Genomic DNA, 27,226 nt, shown 5'->3' on the forward strand with positions numbered 1-27,226 from the left:
TACTGGTATGTAGAAGACAGGTGTGAAAAAAGAAGGTATTGGCAAAGACAGAGAAAAGGGGTAATGTGGAGAGATGAGAAATTGCTGCAAGAGAGGGAAGAAGAGGAACATACTTGAAAAGCAAAGTGATTTCTTCCAAGCTGGACCTAAGGTGGCAGCTCTACAAGTCAGGGTGTCAGGTAGACACCTGTGACCCACTGATTTTAGTGGATTTTTGATTTTAGTGGCCCCCTCTTGGGGCCATAAGCAGTGATAAGCATGCCTGTCCACCTAGAATCAACAAACTCGGTGTCTGGCTAAAATATTTCAGTTTCATTTCTTGAGTTGTGAAGGAAATCCAGTAGTGATGCAGCAGCTGGATTTCTTTTTTTGTTTGTTTACACCGAGACTGTTTGCAATGGATTTCACTTGCATGGTTTTTCAAATATAAGCTTGTGCAGTAATTTTGCCCCGATTGAATTTACTCTCAGCAGATCCAGCTGCGAGGACCGCTGTCCTGGGCTACTTGCGGCTCACACAGGGGAAGCAGTGTGTTTGTGTAATGTATTTGTGTCTTCCCTCAATCATACGAGCTAGTATCAAATTCACATGCTGGCTAGCTTCCAAAAAGAGAGGGAGATGGCTCTTTAAAGACTCCTTCATAAAAATAAAAAGTCTGTTCTCTTTTTAAAATTAAAAATTGATTTATAACAAGTTGAAAAGGGTTGCTTTTGTCCTCTAAAAATGATAAAGATAGTGCTTGGAACAATGACTGAGAACACTCTATAAGATGTTTCTTACAAAACAGTGACTGATCAGAAGAGTGAGGATAGGAATAAAATAAAAAACCCTCATGAATATGTATGAAGTCAGTAGAACCCTGCTTTGATTTGAAATATTGGTGGTCTCTTTTTTTTCCCATTTCCAGTACCTATGGTAGATTTACATGGGTAATTTCTATCAATGCTAATGGGGATTATAATGTAAATCCCCCATGCCTCAATGGGAAAATAGACCCTTTGGTTTTCCATCAGGAGGCTGAGTGCCTGCGTGCTTTCATTAGGGTTGTATTATATTGCAACAGGGAAGACGGACAGGTATTTACTGATAGAATTGGCTTTGTCCAATTTTTACACGTAATTCAGCACAACGCAGAGTCTTTGTTAAGAAGACAACAAAAGCCACCAGCCCCGTCTCCCACTGTAGGCTTTTCAGATATCATTTCCAGAGGCCTGCTAAAGGACTGGGTTTTGATGAGGAAGGAGGCTGGGCCTTATCCCAAGGAACTTACCCTAAGGAACTTGTTAGTCTCAGCAGAGAAGAGAGGAAGCACCGGAGAAGCCTGGAGGAAGGAATAACGAGGATTTCCTTACTCAGTATTTCTCTTATTAATAAAAATCTCCTAATTTTCTGGGCCCCCATGTTTCTGAGATGCTGATAGTCCCTTTCTGCAGTACGTGCGTGTCCTACTGAAGAGTGCAGAGCTCAGCTGGTGCTGTTAAATTTGAAAGTAGTCGTGAACCTCACATCTGCTTTAAAAGCCTACATTAACAAATAGGTGAAAGGATGTTGGTGGAGCCAAGTTCAGGGATTCTGAGTAATCTGCAAAGCCAAAGATAACATTTTTTTTTTTTCCTCCTATGTACTTGTTACAATGAGCTAAACATGTTATGGACCATTGAAAATATAAAATCCTATCCATGCCCCAAGGAGCTTTCAGTGTGAGTAGACAGGGTACAAAGGAAGGATGATTTCAAACTAGGCAGGGTTGTGCTGAGTCAGTAATCTGGTTTTGTTTTAATATGAGGCTCTCAGCCTGTTTTCCAGATTGCTTTTTACTTTTAGAAGTTGTTATAGTTACAGCTGTAACCTTGAAGAAGAAAAGCCGGCGGAACCATTACATTCACATTTATTAGATTCTCAGAGATTCTTAAAATGCTCCATTTATCCTAATGCAGTGTGAACGGTTCTTGTCCATGCATTTTGTTGTCCGTGGATTACTAAATTTGCAGTAGTGGGGACAATCAAAACAGGTGAGGAAAGGAGGAGAGTGGTACCCAGAAGACACGAGCAACCTTTAAGTGACGTGTCAGTTTAGCTTTGGAAGTAACTCACCTCTGGGAGAAAAAAGCACTGGCTTTCTTAAGTCTGATAAATGACACGTAAGGTCTGACAGACTGAATGGGACAAGGAATAAGTACCTGGGAAGGGAATTTTGAGGAATGAGGGGCACGTTGGAAGAACTAAGAAAGGGTGGGATCAGCCTAGCAGTGGCCAGATTTTCAGCCATTGAAAATGAGGGTTGAAGTCAGAGGATGTGCGTGAGTCTGACCTCAGTGGAGCCCTGATGAAAAGAATGCAAACCAAACCCAGAAAGGTATTAATAAACCCGTTTGGCTTCAGAGGAAAGCAAAAGTAATAATGAAAAATGGAAGGGTTTACGAGCGAAGATTAAATGAGTTGCTTATGTTCGCTTTAGCTAAGTAATGATAAAAGGGCACCTGATAACTGTCAGGATATGGAAGAAAAAGGGAAACACGCTCTCTGAAGTCCACCACATGTGACACCAAGGGAGATGATTTTTGTTAGATCCATTTGTGTGTGTCTTCACAAAATGAGCATCCCTCCTCTTGCATGCTTTGATGAGCAGTAAAACAGCCATCAATTTAAATGACACCGAGCGCCTTCTGAAACGAAGGGAGGTGTGTTCCATCTGGCCTCAGCTGCAAGCAGGCGCTGCTAGGTGTTTGGTTGGATTTTGTATTTTTTATTGGCAATATTAAAGCATATAGTATTTTAAACTAAAGCACGGGATGTAACTGTTCAGGTAAAGCTGGAGAACTCTGAACTCTTACAGCCTAATTCAAGACCTACGGTGCCGAACTCTCGGAAGGCAAGGCAGGTAACAACAGCATTTGCAAAGTATGTGAATTTAGTTAAACAGTAGTAAGAATTACTAGAAAAGGGTAATCTGTTGAACTACTATATTAATCTTCAAGGAGAAACTATGGAAAACCCATCCCATAGGTCAGAGTGCTGGAAAACATGCCCCAGAAAACAATTCCACGCTAGCAAACAGAGGAGGAAATCTGAAAGCTTTTCTTGCTGGTGATTTTTTTTCTATTCTGTTTTTTTTTTTTTTTCCATTTTGTTTTGGTTTGTTGTTTCTTTTTTTTTTCTTTGTGTGCGTGTCTCATTCTCTGAATAGAGGATTTTATTTTCATTCTCAATTCTTCGTGTGGCAAAGAATCGCATGTAACATTCAAGCAGTTTAAACATCCGTAGGCCCTCATTTAATGTGCAGTATAAACCTTTATTACGCAGCCTGTCTTCATTCTTTGTAAGGCTGCTCTGGGAGATGGGCTTTTTTGTGTGTGATAAAGTGAGTGTGTTTATAATGAGGTTTGGTGCTATTGTTATTCAAGATGAACCAGCCTAACAATAGAGAGCCCCGCTGTGAGGAGTGCATTGTATTCACGCTCCGAGCAGTCTTCTCCAGCCCATGTACCATTGCATCCTTTACTGTATATAATTGCGCGTGCTAGTAATTGGGTAAAACTTAGCATCCTCTTCCTCTTAAAAGGGACCACGCTGAAAACGATTTGCTCTCTTGCTTTGGATCTAATTTCACGACCAGGTGTAGTGATAACAGTTTCAGAATCCCGCTGGTATTTTTTGTTTGCATGGGTTTGTAGGGGTTCTGTCGCCTCTCACGTATTTCCTTCCTCTCTCTTTCAGGAGAAATCCCAATGGTGAATTCATCAATTGGACCAAGCTGCTGCACGTGCAATTGCCAGTCAACTCTACAGGCTATCCTTCAAGAGCTCAAGACCATGAGGAAATTGATGCAGATTCAAGCAGGTACAAAGACTGGTCCCATCCATCTGTGTCCATGTCTAGCATCTTCTTGTTAGGAAAAATAGTCTGTTAAGACAGAAATCTATCTGGACATTCAGCAAAACCTGGGCAACCTGGACTGTTTCTTTTTGGTTGGTTGGGTTTTGACACGTTGTTCAAAGTCAAATTTTCACAGGCTCTGTGGAAGCGTAATTTTTACTTTTACTGTAACGTGGGATGTGAACTTGTAAGAACCTTTTGAAGCTGAATTACAAAAATAACAATGCGGTTAGACACTCTACTAGTGGGAGATGAGTAGGTGGGTTAATACTCCACCACTAACCCTGGTTTGTGTGGATTTGTTCAGAGGTGCCAAATGCTACTTTGTGTGTTATTACCACTAATCTTAGGGAAGATAAACAAAACCAAAACAAATTTGGAAGACAACCCAAAGTTATGGGATAGCACTTCTTCATTCAAAGGTCTTGCAAGTTGCAGCTCTGCAATAGCCTAAGCTGAGCTAGCTGCTGAGTCTTGTGGCCTCCACCCTTCTTCAGCCTGGTCTACCATTTCCTGTACTAAGCTATTTCTACTAGCTGAACTAGCTGAAATCTGTTCACTGGGGAAGACTTTGGGGACTAGGTTTCTGCTAGGTTAGGAGCTGAAACAGAACAGTGCAGAGCTAGAAGAGCACTAGAGCCAGCGAGATAATGAGACTGGCAGCTGGGAGTTAGGTGGGTGATTGTAGGCTGCCATGAAGCTCACAGCCTCTGTGCTTCATAAATGGTGGTGTTAATACTAATGAGGAGTTGGAGGCATTGGAGATTTTTCAGCTGAGCTCCCCATCCATTGTGAGCGATAGGGAGTGGATCCATGGAGGTTTTTCTTACAGCAGCTGGTTAACAACCCTGTAAGAAAAGAGAGCATTGAGCAATTACCTGAAATATGGGTGGAGTGAAGGGCTGACTAAACTCCTTGTATCCACAGTGTGTAGTGCTTCAGTGAGCTAAGGGGAGGATCAGGCAGGTTTTGTAATATCTCTTGATGCAAATGAAAATGATTTTCAAAAAGTCATCAATTTACAAAGTACACGAAGGCCCAGTTTTACAATATTTTCTGGGATAGGGATTTCTTTACACAGTTGTGCTGATTTTATTGAAATTACGTGCATGATTAAAAATTACTTGTGGAGTTGATGCCAGAAGAGCTGGCTCCTCAATAGCAGGAACATTTCTTATTCATTATGTATTTACAATATAAAAACCTTGTTAATTAGTGAATCTCTTGATGAAAAGACCAGGTTCATAGTTTCTGGCGTGCATAGGAAAAAATGGTTTTGCAGAGAAAAAAGTAAAAGTTTGGTATTTTTGTTGATAAAAGAAAAAATGGAAAATGCAAATGTATATGTGAAAGTGTAATCACTTATTTTGGTATTCACGCACCCTTCTGTCTAAATGATAAACTATAAACTAGAGCACTATGAGTCCTTACTAGAAATTAAATACCACAGAAATAATTTAATAAACAGTATCAGAAGGTTTGTTTTTTTTCCCTGAGTTTTGTAGGTGAGAACCCTTAGTAGTTTACTTGTAGCTTGAATGATCTTGATTTGCATGTGGTGAAACATAGATGTCTAGCACTTTAGTAGGTTTTTTTGGTTTTCCTCTTGATCTTATTAAGTATTAATACAAGTCATTGTATCTGCATGGTGTTCTGCTGGAGGACTCGGTCATGTTGATACGGGTTCAGGATTGGTGCCTTCATTTATACAAATGACAGTGGATATTAGAAAATGCAAAATATCAATAATTATAAAATACAGTCTCTTGGGTTTCAAATGTAATACATGAACTGTCAGTTTCTGTGTATGAGCAAAACAAACTGATCCAACTTGGGGTTCGTTTTTTTTCCTAGAAATTAAACTATTGAATAGTGTTTTCACTCATTCTTGACATAATGGTACTTGAAATGTTCTTGCTGAGCTAATTAACTTGGTGACTACATTCAGAAAAATAACTGTAATTGCATTAGCTCTTGTGTTATTTTATCAAGAAAAGATGCTCAAAGACAATGAGATTCTCAGTCATTCAAGAGCATACAAATTAATCGTTGCTTGAGCCTTTTATGTCACTAACCACCCAGTGGACACTAGGAGGAAGAGCCACGTATTCCTGATTTTCCAAAAACTGTTCATCGATATGTCTTGAAATTCCTCATAGTGGAGCTCAGTGTCATTATCCCCATTGTACAGATTGGAAAATTATGCAAAGGTGATAAAATGTAACTGTTCCACATGCACAAACAGCACTGAAAACTGTACCATTTATCCAGAAGATGAGTTCAGTATGCCTGTAGTTTAATGGTGTGTCTGTGTGGTTATGCATGTTTCTTTGTCTATAAATTTAATTCATTACTTTTTTTTTCATTCAGTTGGAACTCAAAACAGACAGCAGCCTCCTGTTCCTCTGATTTGTGCACAAAAGTCGACAATATCAAGAAAGAGGAATAAAAAGAAAAAACTACCCCTCAAAACTGTTGAACCAATTACCATGAATAAGAAAACCAGCACTGCAGAGAATGAAAAGAAGCTGTCAGTAAACTCTGAAAGATCAAATCTGCAAGCAGTTGAACCTCCCCTAAATTCAGAAACCCCTGTTTCAGGATTTGGAATTATCCTTGAATCAACTTCATCAGATGTAAGTTATATTTCAGTACATTGAATCACATGTGTTTAAAGCGCTAATTTGGGAGAATCTGTACTCATGTCAGCTTGAAATGGATTTCCTCTTCTTGCAAGAATAAACAAGAAAGACTTGGGTAGATTTGATGGAGGCAGTAGAGTTCAACATGGAGAGGGCTGATTAAAAAAAATTGGGTGTTTTTTTTTTGTTGTTGTTGTTTTTTTTTGTTTTCCATCTTTCATGAACATGAAGTTTGGTCTTGAATTCAAGGCTTCCTGTTGTCTGAGCTTGCAGTGGAAAATTGTTTTTCTTTACCTGTCCTGTTGCCAAGAGCCACCATGAGATCAGGAGCTGTGGAAAGTGCTCTGTGTATAACGATTCACAACCCTGTTATTTGTTGATTAATTCAAGTAGTCCACACATAAGCCCTTATCCTACCTAGATGTGCTTCACTGAATGCCTGGCTGGTTCTGCTGACCTCAGAGGGCTCCTCGCCTTCGTAAAGTTCATACCTGTCTTTGAATTGGGTTCTTCAGTCTTCCTTGCTGTGGCTGCTAGATAAAGGCCTTGGCACTGTTGATGATGTCCCTGTGATTAAAGGGGCCCAAATTTGCTGCTTTTAAAACATGTACTTGTCACATATAAAATGGCAGTAAGCATATTTTCTTGATTCACATAACATGTATGCATTGATAGAAATTACATGAATCTGGTGGCTGATTGGCTTTGTTTAATGACCAAACAGATGTAGTCTGAACAGTTCACTGATGAGTAAACTGATCATTAATTTCTCTAATACATTTTTAATTTTGAGAAGGCAGTTTCCAATTTCCTAAGTACTGTGAGATAGAAAAACATAATTAAATTCAGTATCAATAAGCGTAAATGAAAACAATGCTGCAGATAATGTTCTACCTTTCTGAAAGTGGGAACTAATAATAAAAGAGAGTAGTCATGATAATTCAGTTATATAGATGCAAGCCACACCACTAATTAGATTGCAGTCTCATGCCATAGAGTCTGTGTGGTGATATAAAGTAACTAGTTTGATGCTTTTTCAAAGCTTTTGTTGTATGATGCTTAATAATGTCTGAAGGAATGTGTTTGGGGAGGGACTTGTAATTTAGCTCCAATACGTGATTTCTGCTTGTAATTTGTCTTCGCTTGTGGCACTCTTTTCAGTTTGAAACACAGTTTTGAAAACAGTTTTGTACTTGCAATGGAATTTAATTTGGCCTTATGAATGTGTTTCATTGCTGGACACAATCCTTTGTAGGTGCCAATTTGAACTTAAAAAAAGAACAGAAAGCATGTGGTTCATAAATCAGATCTTCATCTGCCCTCCCGTGCTTTGGCCCCCGTTTGCCACAGCAGTTGTTTGAATACATTTACAGAGCCAGAACCCCAAGACAAACAAATTGATTTTGTTTTGCCTTTGGAAAGAAAACAGTCGAGTTCTGAAAACAGATATATTTAACAGTGAAAATAAAATGTGACCTTAAACATTTTGAAAAGGCTAAATAAAGTCATTTCTTTCAGACTGAATGGTGGTATTATGTTTTTCTATTTAGTCCTAAGCATCTCTAGCGTGCTCACAACCAGCATGTCTGAGTGCTTAAAGAAACTGAAAGACATTTTACACTGCACCATAAATTAGCATTCTCTTTACAATATTGCATGCGTTGTGGGTCATACACGAATGCTGCTGCCGCTGTTATTTTTCCAACATTTATTGAACTTTAAGACGATCACAGAATCATAGAACACCCTGAGCTGGAAGGGACCCCCAGAGATCATCGACTCCAACTCCTGACTCCACACAGGACCACCCAAAAACCAGCCCATGTGTCTGAGGGCGGTGTCCAAACACTTTTTGAACTCTGTCAGGCTTGGTGCTGTGCCCACTGTCCTGGGGACCCTGTCCCAGTGCCCGACCACCTCTGGGTGCAGAACCTTTCCCTAACCCCCAGCCTGACCCTCCCCTGTCCCAGCTCCATGCCCTTCCCTCGGGTCCTGTCACTGTCCCCAGAGAGCAGAGCTCAGCACCTGCCCCTCCGCTCCCCTCCTGAGGGAGCTGCAGGCCGCCATGAGGCCTCCCCTCGGCCTGCTCTGCTCAGGGCTGAACACACCAAGGGACCTGAGTCACTGAGTCTTGTCCTCTAGACACTACCCCATCTTTGTAGCACTTTGGGCACTCTCTAACAGTTTTATGTCCTTTTTATACTGTGGCACCCAAACCCACACACAGAGCTCGAGGTGAGGCTGCCCCAGTGCAGAGCAGAGCAGGACAATCCCTCCCCTCGCCCAGCTGGCCATGCCATGCCTGAGGCACCCCAGGGTGCTGTTGGCCCTCCTGGCTGCCAGGGCACACTGCTGGCTGTGTTCAGCTTGCTGTCAACATCTCAAATGAAGATTTCAGCTTCATTTATATAAAAATGGGGCTACGTGACCCAAACCAGTGCAGTTAGTTGAGATTTGCTAAGATGAAACACTGCTGCTTATGGAGATGGAAAAAGTCTGCATTTGGCTCAGTGAGGTCAACCCTTAATCTGGCCCACAAATCAGATAACCCATTTTTTAAACGTAATGATCTGTTACTAGATAAATTTTCTTGTGTTTGTTTTTACTGTTAGGAGATTTCATTTATAATCTAATCATTTCTAATCTAAATAGTACGACCTACTGAAACGTCTAGGATTAACTCTAATTCGCTACCTGCTAATTCTAGCATTGGTATTCAGCTTTTATTTATTTCATTGTACAGGAGTAGTTTACACACCAGTTTCTTATGCCAGGATCATTATAACAAATGCTTTTCCTTTTGAGAAATCACATTCTAAATGATCATCACGTTCAATTAGATACTGATTGTCTTGGATTGAAAAATAATTTGCTACTAAAGGAAACCAAGAATCGGTATTTTTCCCTCAAATTCTTTCACTTACATAGAAATTAATACATTTAATATAAAAAGATCAAAACTAAAACAATATTGACTCCTTTATGATGATGCAGAGGTGAGGTCTCAACTGTATTTTGCGGCTGTGTTAGTGAGAATGACTTGTCTGTTCTAGCCTGCTTGTATCATTGAGGTCATCTTAAATTGCTATTGTAAGACCCAAGACCAAAGTAGCAAAAATATGGTAGGATACCTTCATCACCATGACAACTACATTCTGGTTTTTGATTAACGTGAAGTAGAATTTTTCCCAAGTAGTAAACTTGGTCCACGTTTATTTACACTTGAAATTCTTTGTCACCAGAAACTTTAGAAGTAAAATATAAAATCCACCTACGTCAGATGATTGTCAAATAGAGTAACACGGACAAAAAACTTTTTGTCCTGAACAAGCTGAAAATATTATGCTTTTTTCTGACTTTTTCCTTACTATCTGCATATTTTAAGAATGTTCATCCTGGTTTCCAAAGGCAATGTGTGTGATCTTCAGTTTCATGTGTATCACACAATGTACATTGTGTATGCTTTGGAAGTACTGCTTGCTGTAACTCTCTTGATATTGATTTTAAAAATCCATGGGAAAAGAGTTACACAGCCAAATCCTTCTGCGAGTGGCAGCCATTTCTTCTATCTAGACTCAAGAAGTTTGCAGGTGATTTGATGCAGGCTGGCATTTGCTCTTGTTCTGTAAACATTTTTGAAAATACACCTTCGCTGGTGAATGTATTTTCATGCAAGGAAAAAAAAAAGAGCATGTCTTTAGGAACAAGGCTGTAATGTTGTTATTTTCTCCCATCATGACCACAGATTTTATTTTTTTATTTTTTTTACCCCTTTCCAACTTCCAGATAATATCTTAAAACATATATTCTTTTCATGATGCATCTTCATTCTAGATATACAATTTTTCCATACAGGCACCTTGTGGAAGCATCGCGTGGTAGTCATAGAAGAAAATGCTATAAATGTTCATGTAATTTCTGATTTGTACAGACAGGGGCAGCAAAAAAACTCCCAGAGAGGGGACTTCCTCGAAGGCCTTTGTCTGCTTTGGCCCAAAGTGTGCTTGAGATGAGTCGTGTGTAATACAGCATGATTTTTCCTTCTTCAGCCCCTCCACCTCCCCTTCTGGAAGTAACATAAATCTCTGTGATTTATCACAGAGGGTTGTTGGTTGTTTTTGTTGTTTGCTTTTGTTTTGCGTTGAAATAATCTATGTATATGACATCATCCTGTTCTGAGGCTGCGTTTGGGGGATATGAAACTGAGGGAGAAGTAGCTAATCAGCAAGCACTGGCTACAGAGACAACCTCTAAGTCATCCTCTACTTTGCACGGGCTGTGTTTGCTCTAGAAGCCCTCTTGGGAAGCTGCGTGGAATGGACTGCTGGCCCTGCCGTTGTCCTTCCTGGAAGCGCCTGGCTGCCTCGCAGCACGCTAATCTGCATCATTTGGCAGTGAAACAGGTCCATAAAACAGGGAGATAAATGTCCAAAAAGCTTTGTATAGGAATATTGCTCCGGGATGATCCTCTGGTTTGTAATTAGTATCCAATATTGAAAGGTATCTCTTTTCTTTTTGTTAGCTGTACGCCTTGAAATAATGTCAGTGATTGTTAACTCTTACAGTGGCCAGACAGAAGTGTGATTATTTGATTTGCCTTTTAAGGTTCTCATTCACTGATGGGGTTTGATTTCAATGAAGTAGGTGCTGAATGGGATGCTGAATAGCTGGAAGAAGCTTCATGGTTTGATTATTTAAGTGATTGTAAATCTCGCCAGATGCATGATTGAAGTAAAATAATGTGTTTGAATGCTATTTTAATTAAAACATTCATCTTCTTTTGGTAGCCAGAAGTGCAACTTGCGGAAGGCTTTGACGTCTTCATGCCGAAATCTCAGCTGGACTCTATATTATCAAACTACACTCGCTCAGGAAGTCTGCTCTTTAGGAAGCTGGTCTGTGCATTTTTTGATGACAAGACTTTGGCTAACTCTTTACCAAATGGCAAAAGGAAAAGAGGGCTCAATGACAACCGAAAAGGACTAGACCAAAATATTGTGGGTGCAATAAAAGGTATGTTTTTGCTTACTTTTGTATGTGTAATTAGACCACGTTTGCAGCTAAGGAGAATGTAACGGGATTAGACTTCCTGACGTGCATTAGGTCTATTAGAATATGCAGTCTTATTTTTATTCCCTTTCATTCACTTGTTAAAAATAGATTCTACAGGGACAGCTTGTGTTAAGTTTAAGCCAATGATCCCAGTTTCTGAAGTCAGGCTCTAAGGTTGGAATCTCAGTGTTCTGGTTAAGAATGCTTTTTTCTTGGATATCAGCGACACGAGGAAATGTTGAAAACATAATGACAGCAAAACTGTTCATCTTCAGTCAAAATTCTGAGGCTTCTCTACATCTGACTGTGTCTGCTCTGTAAATAGTTCAATAGTTGGTGGCTGGACTGGGGAGAGATAGGGGGAGATTTTACTGGGGCCAAGAGATGAGCTTGATGCTCATAAGAGCTGTGGTGGTTGAACTGGGAGCAAGTTTCTTAGTTGGTGTGACCTTATGCCGGGTGTTTTGGTTAGCAATCACTGCTTTCCGGGTTCCAGAAGGAAATATCTACTGTCAAACACTGTGATCACAACATGTAAAGAGCTGGTATTACATCAGAGATTCTGGATTGGATTCCACTGTTTGGAAAACACTGTTTTGCCCAGAGAAGCTGTGGCTGCCCCGACCCTGGAGGTGTTCAAGACCAGGTTGGGTGGGGCTTTGGGCAACCTGATCTAGTGGGTAGCATCCCTGCCCGTGGAAGTGGGGATGGAACTAGATGATCTTTAAGGTTCCTTCCAACCCAAGATGTTCTATGACTCTATGAAATTGCATATGGAAGAAAAATACCCGGGTTACGAAAAGGCTGTGTTGCAAAATAGGGCTTATTCTAGGGCCCTTGACTTGTCCTGAGGTCCAGATTGGTAATCTAGGACAAACAAGGCAATGAAAAGAACTTCTGTAATCACATTGGCAGCAAAAGGAGGCAGGGGAACCTTTTGCAGCCAGTGCTGTGTGTAGCTTCAGGCCCCCTCCCCATGCAAGAAAGACCTTGACATACTAGAGTGAGTCCGGTGGCTGGCCACCAGGACTATTGTAGGACTGAAACAGGTAAGTGGTGAAGCAGATATGCAAGGTGGCAAAGGAGAAGAGGCTGAGAGAACTGTTTCAGTCAGCCTGGAGAAGAGAAGGTTCAGGAGAAACCACATTGCTGTCCACAGCTACCTAGTGGGATGGCGTAGAGAAGACGGAGTCAGACTCCTCTCAGAGGCACAAGAGGCATTGGACACAGGGGAAAATTTCAATGTGATGTAAGAAGATTTTTCAGCACGAGGGTGGTCAAACAGTGGAACGGGAGCTCAGAGAGGCTGCAGGATCTCCATCCCTGGAGGTATCCAGAATTTGACTGGACGTGGTCCAGAGCATCATGATCTACTTGGGTGTGCTTCAAGCATCAGGTTGGACATGGAGACGTCCAGGAGTCCCTTTCAACCTGTGCAATGCTGTAATAAAGTGGTTATGTCATAGTGCTAATGCATCTTGCAGACTTTCTGGCAGGCTTTCTTTCAGTTCTGCCTATAATTAGGGTTCAATTATAAACACTACCTGTTTTTCTAGAGATCAATAATCTGTGAAAATTTGCAGTTGAATTCACTCCATCTGTATCTCATTCTTCCCTAAAAGCTTTAATAAATAAGTTAAGTGGAAGAGAAAGGAGTTCAAAATTACTTAAAAGAAATAAAATAAAATACTTGGAGCGGCACTGTTGTAAGAAAAAAATGTTTCTGAGTTGATGCAGTGGCACTATTAAAATAGCAGTCGTCACCCACTGCAGAGATCAGTGTTTGTCAGTAGCTGAGCTCATGTTGCCAGCGCAAATCCTGAAGCTTGGCTTAACCTCTTCCCTTGGCCCCAGAGAGGAGGAAAGGGAGGAGGAGGAGTTTCAACAGATAAATTTTGTCTGTGGTGGTACTGCTAGGTACCGCTGTAAGAACAGTGATCTTTAGTGGCATTTACAGGATTGCCCAAACGCTAGTGCGTGATCCCTGGTAGGGGAGCCCCGTCCTAAAAGCTGTGATGGAGGAAGATGCTGAGGGCATCTGAGGATCTTTACTCAGCCTGGCTCCAATGGCACCGTTTTTCCCCTCAAAGAGCTGGGCTATTGAGCACTGTGGTTTCATTTATTCCAAGAAATGACTGAGCCAGGATGAAATCTCCATGAGAACAACATCATGTTGTTTGCATTATTTCATTAGGACATTCCTCTACCAGATATCCTTTAGTGGCGCTTTTAGTCCTCCTCCATGACAGAGACACAAAAGTAGGGGGAAAAAAAAAAAGAAAAAAAAAGGCTACATTCATGACAGAAATGAGCAGGGAACTTAAAGGAGAGACTGTTTGCTTGAAAATTGCTCTCCTTGTCTGAAAACATTTTAACTGCCATCCTTACGGGTAATTTAACACCTCTGTAACAGGATGATTAGCCAGGAATAAATTCTCCCTTTTGACTTTGGATATTCAGTGGCACTTGTTGAATCAGTTGCAGTGCTTCTCCCGGCCAATCAATTTCCCTTGTGAGCTGCATCAATCTTTCCCTTAGCGCTCAGAGGAGGGAGGGGGACAGACCAGAAGTGGTTGGTTGTTTTTTTTCCTTTACGTTCCTGCTGAGAAGTCCAGCCCTGCACGAAGCTCTGCTCCCGCAGAAGTAATGAGCTGTGATCAGATCTGCTGGGGAGATTTATGGCACAGTGAGGTACAGCTCAGATGGACCGGAGAGGTGAGGTCCCACATCTGCCTCCTTCCTATTCCATTCCCACTCTTGCTCTCCGAGGCTGCTGTACCCTCTTTACCCATGCAGCCAGCAGCGAGCAAGAGTCAAAAATCCACCTCGAGCACATGTGGAGGGTGGCCTGGGGACAGCCTGGTGTCCCACGTTGTCCCCAGGCCGTGGTCACAAACACAAAGTTCTCTCCCACATTTGAAGTGGGAGTCTTAAGGCATCCGTCAGGCTCCCATTGTATCACGGACCATATGAATTCAGGAAGGAAAGAGCATTTCTGCCTTCGAGGAGCCTGTGAAGTGTGGCAAATCGGACACTGGCAATGTACGGGGCTGTACTGACTTCTCTGGGAAACCTCCTGAGTCGGGCCGGGCTGCAGAGAAAAATATTGTTAATGCCTTCCATGAAATGGTTTTGTGAAGTTGTTAACATGAAAAGAATTTGGAGGGTGTGATTACTCTGCGTCCCTTTGTACTTAGCAGCTTTTGTACTTAGCACTGCTTCAAAAGTCTGTGCATAAGGATTCTGAAATGGACAGTTTTTGCTGCATGCTTCTCCACCCTATTTGTGTGACATTTCTTCCCAAGGATTACAAATTCCTTCAGCTGGGACCAGTTTTCTTTCTTTCTTTGCTGGTCATTAGTGGACAGTTGGCTCTGAGGACTAAGCCCAGGACTACAACAGCAATACTAACAGCCATGACGTTTTTTTATATTTTTGCTCTCGTTGCCTTTGCACACACCTCAGTTGTGTGATGAAAATCAATTGCATCAGTTTCGCTACATTTATAATTTCCTATATTGTTTGGTTTGTTGTAAATACGGCACAGAATTTCCTTTTGTATATGAAATGAAGGACTATGTTGTTCATACATGCACTATTTTTACAAAAATATAAAACTAGACCTATATGATACTTATTTTTCTCAATCAAATCTGTTTTTTTAGTAGCTTTATAAAAGTTCTGTTCCATCCAGCTTGGCAGTATGAGAACTGTTGAGATTTCTGTGGTGCTAGGACCTGTGTCTTTCAACAGCTTGCTTACTGACTTAGAAACAAGTCTGAGAGGCCACCAAATGACCAGATGTTCAGTTCTCTACTTACACCCTATGGAAGGCAGCATTTAGAAGTGCCTGCCACATCTGGAGACTCGTTTCAAAGTACTTATTTAGTGAAACATTGAGTTTGATCCTGTCCTTGCAATCCTAGACTTGACCATTGAAATGCTCGTTGTTAAGCTGATGATGTGATGCAGTTTGTTTGTAATCTCCAGCCTCCTTTCCGCGGTTGTGGTGGCACGTTTGAAAAAGCTGATGTCTTTTTATTTCAGTCTTCACAGAAAAATACTGCACGGCGAACCACGTGGATAAACTTCCTGGTCCCAGGGATTGGGTCCAGATTCTTCAGGATCAAATTAAACTGGCAAGAAGACGATTAAAAAGAGGCTCAGGTATGTACAAAAATATAAAGAAAAACCATGTGAGTGGAAAATTAAAATCTGAGAGCCTTTTCTTGGTGACTGTAACTGTTGTACACGGTCACTCTATAAAAATTTGACCTCTCAGCTTTTAGCAGGTTTCTAGTACAGGGTGACACGTTTAGGAGCGCTCATTGCAGCTTTTTAAAAATCTTTTTCAATGTTGTCTCCTACCTCTTTCCATTAGCAACCAAAGACTTCTTAGAATCATATCCTGAAGTGGAAGGGAGCCATGAGGATCACTGAGTCCAACTCCTGATCCCACACAGGGCAACCTAAGAGTTAACCCATATATCTATGAGCATTCTTCCCAATGTTTTATAGGATTTGAGTCATAAACTAGCTGATCCAGCCAGGGCTGTGGGTAGAAGTTGTTAAATTCCCTGTTATTTGGCCTTGCAAGCCACTTACCGTACTGTTAGGACATAACCCAAGTTACCTTTCCCTCCAAACTCTGTGTATCTGGAAGGAGAGAGGAGTTTTCTCACACTCCTTGCGAAAGAACCAGCATCACTGTACCAAAAAAAAGCCCCTCCCACGCTGGTTGTGCCTGTGAGGACCTACCAAAGCATAGGAGTGAGCGTGCCAGCAGTGAGTAACAGGTAATTTAGGTAGGGATTTGCAGCAAAGCTGCTCAGCTTTGCAGAGGAACATGCAGGACAGCCCGGGACCGGCCTGACAGAGCTCCCCGTGCAGGGAAGGCACAGTTTGAAGCATCCACCCTGAGAGCCTCCAGCTGCATCACTGTGCCCATGAGCTCTCCGTTGCAGTGATGTGCAGTCCCAAAATCCCCTGTGGAGTTCACAGGAATCCGAAAGCAATATCGCTGATTAAGAGCTGCTTAATTACTTTACAAACCTGAACTAGTCTCCTTCCCATCTTCAGGCCTCCTGTCCTACAAGGGGCTTTCTTCGTGCTTCCTACTTTTCCCTTCTGGTGTCTCTTAAGGCTCTCCTGTGGTCATATTTCCTGCCCATCTCTCCCTTGGAGCATCTGACTTCACTGTCTGAGGTGCATCACCTGTGCCAACGTCCTTAAACATGTTCCTTCACCGTTATTATGTGTTCCTGCCTGCCTTTTCCCCTCTTCCCTTCTGCCCCTTACCACAATTAAGTGCCTCTTAGCATCCATGGGTTGAGGAATGGGAAATTCAGTGGCTCAGCAGGGGATGCAGTGGTCCCACTAGTTATGGGGAGGTGAGATAGACTGCAGGAAGAGGCAAAGACATTTCTCTCTGGCTCCGTGTGTCAGAGAACCAGCATTTTCTGTCCAAACACACGCTGGCATCTGAATTCTTTATCCACAGCTCTGTTAATGCCAGGAGGGAAAGGCATAAAACTAAAGAAAATGAGGAGCACCCAGAGACAGAAGCACCACAGGGCAGTGGGGGGAATACAAATAATTCAGTAGCATGAGCTTCCCTGAGCAGAGCAGCAAACCACTAGCCTTAAAAAGGGCTTCTTGTGCACATTGGGGTGGGAGGAGAGAAGGACACAAGGTAATCTCCTTAAAGGCAGTGTCAGCTCACTGAGGGTGTACAACAGGACTGATTTCTGCCCCTTCCAAAGGCTGCCTGAGCAGGAGGGTGGAAGTGCAATGTCAGGCTCTGGGAAGGTGAATTGCACAGGGTGGGATGTGGGGAAAAGAGGGTCTTTGGGTTGTCTGCAGAAGATCCCTCAGGGAAGAGGATTGACCTAATTTTGTTTAGATTTTTGTTTTCCTTCGTCCGTTTTTATTTGCTGTTCTTGGTGCCTCTGCAGGGTACTAATTAAAATGACGATGCCCTTCTGCTTTTGCCTTTTAAACAGGGCCACTTCCATCTCTGGTCCTTTCTTGGGATGGCAGAATCGAAGCAGAGGATATTCTTTGTACGTGAGCAAGACTGTGAAGAAAAATAAGCGAGGCTGAGTATAGTGAGGGTGAATAAGATAATAAGGGTCCATCTCTGTCTGTTTTGTTTCCTACAATGCCCATTAAGAGATCCCTAAGGAAGTCCACAGGGCCAAGGGAAAGACGGGGTGATTGCTAGCACAGTCTCACAGCCCTCAGAAGTCTTAGCCTGATTTAGACCTGGCAGCGTGGGAACAATGCAAATGTGAACTATTCATTGTGAAACCTTTCTAAAATTGTCGGCGCTGTGGGTAACTCGCCGAGACCAAAATGGGAGAGGAGGGCAGTTACGGAGGGAGGTTTGAGCTGCTTAGGGGAAAAGATCTTCCCAGCCTTCATCTTGCAAAACGCTGTTTTTAAGAACCCGAAAACCCCCCAAGCAGGTGTCCTCGCTTCCCTGCTCCCCAGTTACCCTCTCTTAGCTTTGTCTACACTTGCTCCCCGAAACATGCCATGTGGGCTTGGGCTGAGGTGCCCGAAGAACAAATTGGAGCCAGCATTACGCTAGATTGATCTGAGACTTTCTAAGCTGCCGTGTCTCCCTGCTGGCTGCTCATGCTGCTTTATCTAAATCAGTTTCGAGTTTGTTTCGATGCACAGGCTTTATCTGGGAAAAGCTTAAGGTGGTCTATTTATTTCACAGAAACCACAAAACAACTTTTTAGTCACCACTGAGTTGTGCTAAATTTGAACAGCAGAAGTATTTAAGAGACAAGGGGCAGGCTTTCCATTCTGTTTGCCTTCCCCTGAGCCATTTAGTCTATCCTCTGATTAGTTTCTCACTTCAAACCAGGCAATAAGGCACTGCATTCATGAGCAGCCCTGTCTGCTTTATCCTGTAAAACATTATTTCAGTCTGATAACATAAATCCTGCGCTAGCTTTCAGTGATATTAATAATTTGAAAGAATTCTAGCAAATGAGTGGGATAGGTCTGCTTTTTGTACCTCTCTCTGTAGGGTGTATTCTCTCGAGGATTCCCAAATTAATTGAAATCATGATCACTGGATGATAGATGCTGTCCAGCTTCATCCTTATTTATCATGTTTGGCTCATCTCCTAGAATTAGGGATGGAAAAGCTCCCTACTTGGAAAGCTAATAATAAAAAAAATCCACTTTAAAATTCTGCTTTCTAGAAAATAGTTCCCCTGTGTGGATTTTGAAAGGTTGTTATCCTAAGCCAAATAAAAATTCATTTAAGTTCGGAATCAGTGACAATATTTTCCATAGCTAGAAATATTCTTTTTTTTTTTTAATTTATTTATTTTTTGCTTTGGCTTTCTCTTAGTTCTTTGAGATTATTGCTTGAGATCTGAGACTTGGGTAGTTTTTTTTTTTTTTTATTATTTGTTAGATCTGAGAATAAAGCTGTCACTTCCATTAAATTTTTATTGGCCTTGTTCAGTCTTCTCAAAATTTCACAAGTCGGCTGTCACAAAGGGGAGAAGAGACTGCGAGGTTAACGTTACAAACAGATGTTATAATTAAAATTAAATAGTATGATAATATCCCTCAGCCTTGAATATCGGTCCCGTTTCATGGCAGCAGCACAGCGTCCTGGGGCACAGCTTCGGAGTGCCAGATCTGCCTTCTCCCAGCAGAGAAGCTTCTTGGCTTCTGGCACGGGATGCAAAGTGGCCCTGGAAGGGAAGGAAGTCAAAGGGAAAAAAAAAAAAAAAGATGTGTAGGTTTCCTCTTGTAAAGCAGTGTGAATTACTGTGCAAATCAGCTCCTAATTTACTCGGGGCATTCCCCACCGCGTGGTCTTTCCACCCTACAGAGAGGATGTGGGTTGGGGGCTGGTGGCCTTGCCAGTGGCATTACAGAGCCAGGGAGCATTAGCATAAAGATCTAAGAAGGGCAAAATCAGAAGGAGCTGACTTGCTGCTCATGTCACCTCTGCGCTAGACATAGTATGGAAGCCTTTTGATTCCTAAACTCTTCATCCCTTAATAAGCAGCCGGTCAGGGGCCACACAGCTCTTGCAGTAAGTTCTTCCTCCCTTTTTATGTTTTGAAGAGAGTACATAAGCCATTATGCTGTAGCGTCTGCCCGTTGCATAGCCAGGGAAGTTGCTGCTGTGTGACTAACGCTCCTGGAGTACCGAGGGTAAGAGCTGCTCGTGCAAAGTGATTGCTTTGTGCATAACTTGGAAGCTTTTGATTGCCATACACAACAAAGGACAACATAACAGTGCTGGAAAACACGCTGAAACTTTTCAGGCAGGATTAATTTAAATTACAATCCCATGACGTTTCATCCTTGAAGTGTTGTTTAAAATTAATATTACGTTGTTGTAATGTAAAACAGTGGGAAAGAAGGAAGGAACAAATGCTTACAGGCTTTTTGGAAATTTGCCTTTTCTCCCACATCCTTGTGCTTCCATTCCACTGCTTCCATTGCCTTGTGTAAGGTTTTGGGAGGGGGTAGAGGGGCTTGGTTGTTTTTTGGGTTTTGCTTTCTATTTCTCTTCATCCTTCTGATTTCCGTGGTTTGTGTTTTTGATACAGTATCTATGTATGTTAGAGGTTGTGTTGATTTCTTTTTTGCTTAGCAATAAACACAAGACCAGGAAGGATGTAGGATGTAAGCCCAAGATGTGACACACGGCTTTTGTGGCTAGTATCTGAGATAAAGATAGCGATATTAAAATGAGCTACTCTTGCAATAACCTTGCCAGCCCTGAGCATACCTGTACTTCTGTCCAAGGAGCAAAACAGCAGGTGTGCACTTAACAAACACGGACACCAGAAGCTAAACAGTTTTTTAGGAAAAAATATAAACCTCTAAGGAAATGATTAGTAGGATTGTTCTGCAGTAGCTCTTGAGCTCTACCTAAGCAAAGGACAGAAAAGAGTGTTAGAATTCCCACAGCAGACTCTATTCCTGCTTGCCTTGTCTTGCAGGCTGGCTCAGGACATGTGAAGTTTGGCTGGCAGGCCCTGGGTGTGGTTGTTGAAGGCAAACTTTTCCTGCTTGGAATGCAATGGGAGAAGATGCTGCTTTACATCCATGTTAGGAGGTCAGAGTGTTTATCACGCACTTGTGAGCAGGAGCTTTGCTGGTTGTACTTCACCTGAAGCTGTGGCTACGCATCCAGTGTCATAATACAAACTGGGACAGCCACTGAGAAGTGCATGTCTTGTTCCCACTCCCTTCCTGGCACTGGCAAAACCATTCATGTGGCCACGTTGTCAGTTTTTAACTTGATCTGACTGCTGTGGCCATATGAACGTTTGTGCTGGCATGAGGAACAGGGCTGGAACAATCAGCGGAGAGCTGGACCTCATCTATCAGCACCATATCATTCTCGTGCCAGATTAAAATGGCCAGGTTATCTGTTATCAACAAAGCTGCTTCTGCAAATTTGGAAACTCAAGTCCTTATCTTCAGAAAGCCCAGTACTTCCCAGCCTCCGTTTGTTTCTGTGCGACTCCTTCCTCTGAGTTCAACTTCAGCCAGTTGTGAGGAGGGCAATAAGGCAGAGAGAAAACCACATTTCTAGGGCTACTTCAGGAGTCACTGCTGAGACTTCCAGAAAACCTCTCGCTGAAGTGGACAGCATAGCTGGTGGCATGGGATTTCAGCCTATTGCCAGCACTCATGTCATGTCTTGCTTCCCCCATTTTCATAGCTCGGGTCCCTTCAGCCCACAGGGCTGTTTATGGTCTCATCTCTTGCATGCCATGCTGCAGAACCACTTGGTGCAGGTAGTTCCTCGTACCATAGCTACAAGTTGGCCTCAGACCATGAGTTCTTGTCCAGAAGTATATATCCTATTGTTTTTTTCCTAGCCACTCATTTCACCACAGTGTCTCCTCCATCCAGTCCTTCCATCACTGTTAGTCCAGTCCTGATGCAAACCAACGCAGAGGCAGAGAATCGTGTAACCTCTTCCCATTCGTTGAGCTCCATGCTCCTTCCAAAATTATTTTTTTTTTTTGCAATAAGCTGTAGCAGGAACTTAATTTCTTTCTGCTCAGTGTGCTGCCTTCTCGGAGGAAGCAGAAGAAGGTATCAGTTCAAGGCACAATCAGAGTAACTTGCAGGTCTGTGTCGTGTACTTGTTAGAGCTCTCAATTTAAACTATCCATGGGAGGAAAGCTGTTTAATATTAGGGTTTTTTGTTTGTTTCTGTTTTCCTTATTATTCTGTATTCTGTTTTCCAGCAACAAAGCTAGTGGAGGGACAAGAAAAGAGTTATGGGGAGCGAGTGAGGGAATTGGGGTTGTTTGGTCCAGAGAAGAGGAGGCTGAGGGGAGACCTCATCGTTCCCTACAGCTGCCTGAAAGCAGGCTGCAGCGAGGAGGTGTTGGTCCCTTTTCTGAGGTGACAAATGATAGGACACAAGGAAAGTCTCAAGTTGGCCCAGGGGAACTTTACATTGGATTTTAGGAAGAATTTCTTCATAGAAGGGGTTGGAATGGGCTGCCCAGGTGGTGGAGTCCCCATCCCTGGAGGTATTTAAGAGAAGTGTGGATGTGGTGCTTAGGGGGTTGGTTTAGTGGTGGGACTCAGAAGGTCAGGTTGATGGTTGAACTAGATGATGCTGAAGGTCTTTTCCTACCTAGCTGATCCTGTGATTCTTCAGTTCAACTAATTTTGTAGAAGTGAATGGAAAGCGTAGAGCTAAAACTCTGACTTCCACACAAGTAGGAAAGAGAGCAACCTCCTGGGATGGATAGCTGGGGGTAACTGGAGGAAGGGAAGTTTAACGTAGCTCAGCAGGTGGATTAGTTCATCTTATGATGTCCTCGTAAAGGGAACAACTAAAGGTGGCCATGACAGTTAGCTTAGCGTCAAGAGAGACCTGCACTAAGTTGCTCGAGGTATCAAGAGCCTTGGTTAAATTTGTTGCCTATGGAAAACGTGCACGGAACGGAGGTGGTTAGATGTACATCCACCACGCTGCACCTGTACAGTGTAAGGGACTTCACCTTCATGACCACATCGAGCCTGCTTAAGGGCTCTTGAAGATCTCATTGTGTTTGAAAGGCCTTAAATATCGTGCTGAATTGTCAAAAGACAAAGGTAATGGGATTTTGAATGGGGATTGTGTGGGTTAGGCACCTAATTCCTGTTAAACGCCTGTAATTTACTCGGGGTTCAAACGCACACTGCCGGGTACTACAGCCCGACAAGTCGCTGCACATCCGCAGAGCCACACGAACCATCTTTATGCATTCCCTTGGCCCGTGGCAAACAGGAGAGGAACAAATTAGGCTTTTAGCCTTCCTTTACCGTGGGCTAGATTAAGGCAAATGATCTCGCACATGCTGTGAGTTAAAAGCGTGTGTGTGTGCGCTGTAATTGCCTGTGTGCCCGCACAGTTACCTGCTGTTGTAGTTCTGCTAGGTGCCCACCTGTACCTTTGAAGATTTCCTGCCCTAGCAAATCTCTCTCTCCCCAGATGAGCTTGCCTGTGGTCACGGAAAGTTTGGATGCAGAAATGGGAGTGTTCATACATTCCCCTTGGGTGTCTGATGGTGGCAGCTGCAGGAGGATGGATGGAGTGCAAGCCTTAGATGGCTTAACAAACAGGATTTCTCCTATGCGATCTTATAAAATCATTGCAGCTCCCCTTATCGACCTCTTCTGTCCTGAAACCTTACAAGGAGCAAGCGTTACTGCAGCCCGTTGCTGGCACAACTGCTTATTAATACCAAAGCCTCTCCTAAGTTTGCATTTTTATTATATGACCTTTTCCTCCAAGCAGTGAGTTTTTAACTGAGCGATAGCAAATTGCAGCTGAGGAAAGTAGATAGAAAATGCAAAATTGCTCTAGAGTATGTAGCTCTTTAATCACATTCCTGTATTCAGTAAAAGTAATGACATTTCTTGTTTATATTTGTAATCAGCAGAGGCAACTGACTGTGATGAGAAGCCGGACATTTCTTTACTACAGACAGGTAAAATGCATTAAAATTTTTATCAGCTTCCAATGTTTGTGTTTGTTTATTGTGCATAAGCAGTTTGCAGTAATCCTGCCGTGCCATCTACATTCGGGTAATTGCACACGGACCCAGCTATCTGCGTTTTGAACACCCCGCATTAAAAAAACAAATGTGCCAGAATCTTAAAATTTCCTCCTCTATTTCATATTCATAAAACCTCAAGGTTCGTGGCAGCAGCTAAGCTAATAAGGCCGGTAAGTCACCCTTCTCATCCCAAACAGGATCTTGTGCTCATCCCTTGTATTTCTGGGATATATATTTGGGGGTTCTGAACAGTGTTACTGGTAGGGACAGACTCAGTGATTCCTGTTGTACTGTCTGTTCAGTTGGGCAAGGCAGTAGCAATAAGATCTTGGGTTTACAGAAGGATTGCATGCGATATGCATATGTTATGATAGCTAAGTGTTGTTTTACTTTCTCTTGGAGTGCAGGCACCTTGCCTCAAAGCCTGGCAATTGTTAAACAGCAATGTAGCTGTGCAGTGAGGGGGGCCAGGAAATACATTTTTGGTGTGCTGTTGCACATCGTGTTAAAATCGAGAGAGGCTGAGAGAGAATTCTGAAACACCCTCTCGTTAAGAGTTCATTTAGTAAGTGCCCTGGTGTTCGGAACAGAGTTCCCATCCTCCCAAAACTGCGTGGAGCCAGAGTGTGGGGAGACGGCCATTCCCCTGTAATTTCACAAGGATGCAGCCTAACACCACCGAAACCAAAGGAAAAGGAGGGATGAGCCGCCACCGCTGTGTGCTGGGGGCCAGAGCAGCAGCCGCCAGCCGCCCAGTTGAAATCCTGCTGTCAGAGCACGTACAGTTACCAAGGAATAGGAGCAGTGATGCAGCGGCGAGGACAAGCAGCTACAGTCTGGTTCTGGCAGGGACCCAGCGGGGGCTGGGAGCACACGCTCGCCGGGAGCTGCCGTGCTGCTTTCTTGGCCAGCCGGTGAATATTTCAGGGCCCTGTTGCGATAACGGGTGCAGGAAGCTCTGCTTTGAGAGGTCTTTTCCAAGGGACATCCTGTTTGCTTCCTTTATCAGCGCGGGAAGCAATTCCATCGGAAGAGGGCTCTAATAAAGCTCGCTAACGCTGTGCGGCATTATCTTTGCATTGCTGGAGTAATCGTATGACGGCACAGAGTCGCTGGATTTTCCACAGCTGCTTCTCACCCCTCGTGCTAGCGATGGAAGCGAGCGAGATGCTCGTGGCAGAGAATCCAACTCCCCGGCCACCCTGCAAGCAAATCACCACCGTCGCAGTCTGATCGCATCCGCACATGCACACGCTTCTCCAGCTGAAATGTTTTTGGTGTTTCTCCGTACTACGTGGGGAAGGACGCCCGGATAAACCACGGCGCGATGTGCATCAGTGGGGGAGGCGATGCTGGCGGGCCGCACGCCAAGCCTTTGACTCACACCCATTATTATGTGCGTGTGCGAGTGCCTCTTCGTAGGACGTATCAATGCAACATCGCACTGTTCTTGGAAGCGAGTGATTTAAAGTGATATACAGACAGCCTAATGACAGTAATTACGATGGAGAGCCAAAATACAGATGCTTGCTATCGAGGAGTGCCGCAAAAGAGGTGGGACGGAACTTTTGATGGAGGTCTTTCCCTGCCTTAGCACAGCTGCTTTGATAGGGGGTGTTGCTGACAGGGAGCTTTAGCGGGCCGTATTCGGCTGTCTTCTCTGTTCAACTTGAAATTTCAGCGGGGAAGAGCCTCGCTGACGGTGATTGTGCAGTGCCTGGTGCGGGGGGCCTCCCTTGCTCATAGGAGACAGATCAGGAGCGATCAGTGGTTGGCATGGGGTGGCAGTGGGGTGAAATCGGGCTGGATCAGGTCACTTTAGCCATTTGTGATGAACATCAAGTGGTTGCTCTCTTGGTCTTCACGAACTGAACAAATTTCAGAAGTGAAAGCTCAATTAAATCAATGGTAAGCGTTGGTGCAAAAAAAGGAGAACTGAGATTTCTCTCACCTGCCTTTTCTGCTCAGTCAGGGCTACCTGTGACCCCGGCGAGGTTATAAACGCAATCCGGGGATGTGTGGGCTCTCGGTGCTGCAGTTCTTCAACCCACATGTTTTCAGATCACAGCCTGTGGAGGGCTGGCATTTCAGCTGAGACACCTCCGTTGGGAGCGTGCTTGCTCCCAGCTCTCTTCACAGTTGATAGGAGAAGGAATAAGTTCAGATCAGCTACGTTCAAGGTTGGAGGAGCCTGCTCTTTGGTGCCAGGACTGCTCTGAATGACTGCTCATTTACATAGGTGCCTCCAGCCAGGTTTGAATCTGCTCCTTCTGGGCCCACAAGCAGCTAAATCCTGGTCTCCGGGGAGAAAAGAGGTGTTTTCTTTCCAAAACCCTCCTTTGCAACTCAAAAGCCTTGTAAAAAAAAATGTAGCTGGTACATTCTCCTAAAACTAAGGGAGATGTTTTTGCCCAATTATATTTTAGCACTTCAGAGCAAGAATCGTGCTCCCGTTTTAAAATCACCCGAGATGCTGAGAGTGCCTGCGCTCTGAAGGCTGATGATTGAAGGGTGTTTAAAGAAAATTGGAAGAACTGTAGCAGTTAAACTTGCCGGGAACTTTGGCAGAATAACAGATAAAGCTCACGAAAATGCTAGAAGAGTTGTCTCTGACAAACCCTAGGAAAGCACAGGACTCCGATAGCTCCAGCTTCTGCACATGCTAACGTGGGCTGCTGCTTAAGCTGAAGTCTGTGTCCGGAGCGGAGCTGAGACAGATCAGACAGCTCCCAGGCTAATTACTGTGGAGTGGCTGGAAGGACTGATTAGCTTCTCGTTGATGTGGGAACCTGAAAGGTGTGGGATATGTCTTTATCGGGATGAAGACGTGGCAGCTTTTGGAGTCTTCCCATACAAGTTGGCGTTGCAAAAAAAGCTCATTTTAGTTTGGTCTACGGTTTATATAAAGCATCTGGACTTTTTTTTTTTTTTTAAATATAACCCATAAGTTCTGCACATGGAAGCAAATTTAAGACAGCTGCAACACCCTTCTTGTGCATCCTCATCGTGTAAATCACATGTGGAAGATATGCGCAGCCCAGGGCCGGGAGGGAGCCCTCCTCGTACCTGTGCTTTGGACCACAGCTGGGCTGAAGGTTTCATACAGTTTCTCCGGGGCTAATTTTGAGGTGAGAAAGGATTTTGATATCCCTAAAAGAAGAAGAATCAGTAACATCCCAATCCTCGGGTCCGGGGGTGATACGGCTTTGTCGGGAGATGAGAGCAATCTCTTCGGGAAGAAACCAGTGATAAGAAAACAGCAACGAGCCGATTCTGTACAGGTTGTCTCCTTTTCTCTCCAAACACAACATCAAGAAAACGAAACTTCAAAAAAAAGAAAAAAAAAAGACCCTTTTCGAAACCTTAAATATAAATCCTTTATTGTAATATAAATCTTTATCCTTTCAGTGCCTGATTGTGAGCCTTCCCTTTTCATTGGGTTGCGTTTGCCTTCTGCACTGATTGATGTCTGTCTCCTATTTGCCCTGTGTTCTTAGCGCTGTCGTTGTAATTCTTCTGTCCATCTTTCATTGTGCTGTTTAGAAAAAAACACCTCCTTAAAGTGGCTTACAAAGACGGGATATAATCATCCGG

At 43.2% G+C, this 27,226-nt stretch overlaps 1 protein-coding gene across 3 annotated transcripts in view; it reads left to right on the forward strand.

Annotated features, from left to right (window-relative positions):
- The window catches only part of BEND7 (BEN domain containing 7), a 46,697-nt gene that overhangs the window by 16,798 nt on the left and 2,673 nt on the right, over positions 1-27,226 (forward strand). Inside the window, exons 4-9 of one of the 3 annotated variants that reach the window (XM_082784935.1) lie at positions 3,718-3,840; positions 6,247-6,512; positions 11,306-11,531; positions 15,618-15,737; positions 17,573-17,632; positions 23,516-23,563. In XM_082784935.1, the coding sequence (XP_082641061.1) occupies positions 3,718-3,840; positions 6,247-6,512; positions 11,306-11,531; positions 15,618-15,737; positions 17,573-17,632; positions 23,516-23,517 (797 nt within the window). In that variant the 3' untranslated portion in view covers positions 23,518-23,563. Of the gene's footprint in view, positions 1-3,717; positions 3,841-6,246; positions 6,513-11,305; positions 11,532-15,617; positions 15,738-17,572; positions 17,633-23,512; positions 23,564-27,226 lie in introns of all 3 variants that reach the window. The other 2 variants (XM_082784933.1, XM_082784934.1) reach the window with 2 other exon arrangements.

This window comes from Aythya marila (assembly GCF_965140915.1).
Source record: "Aythya marila genome assembly, chromosome: 1".
In the NCBI taxonomy this organism is placed as follows: domain Eukaryota; kingdom Metazoa; phylum Chordata; class Aves; order Anseriformes; family Anatidae; genus Aythya; species Aythya marila.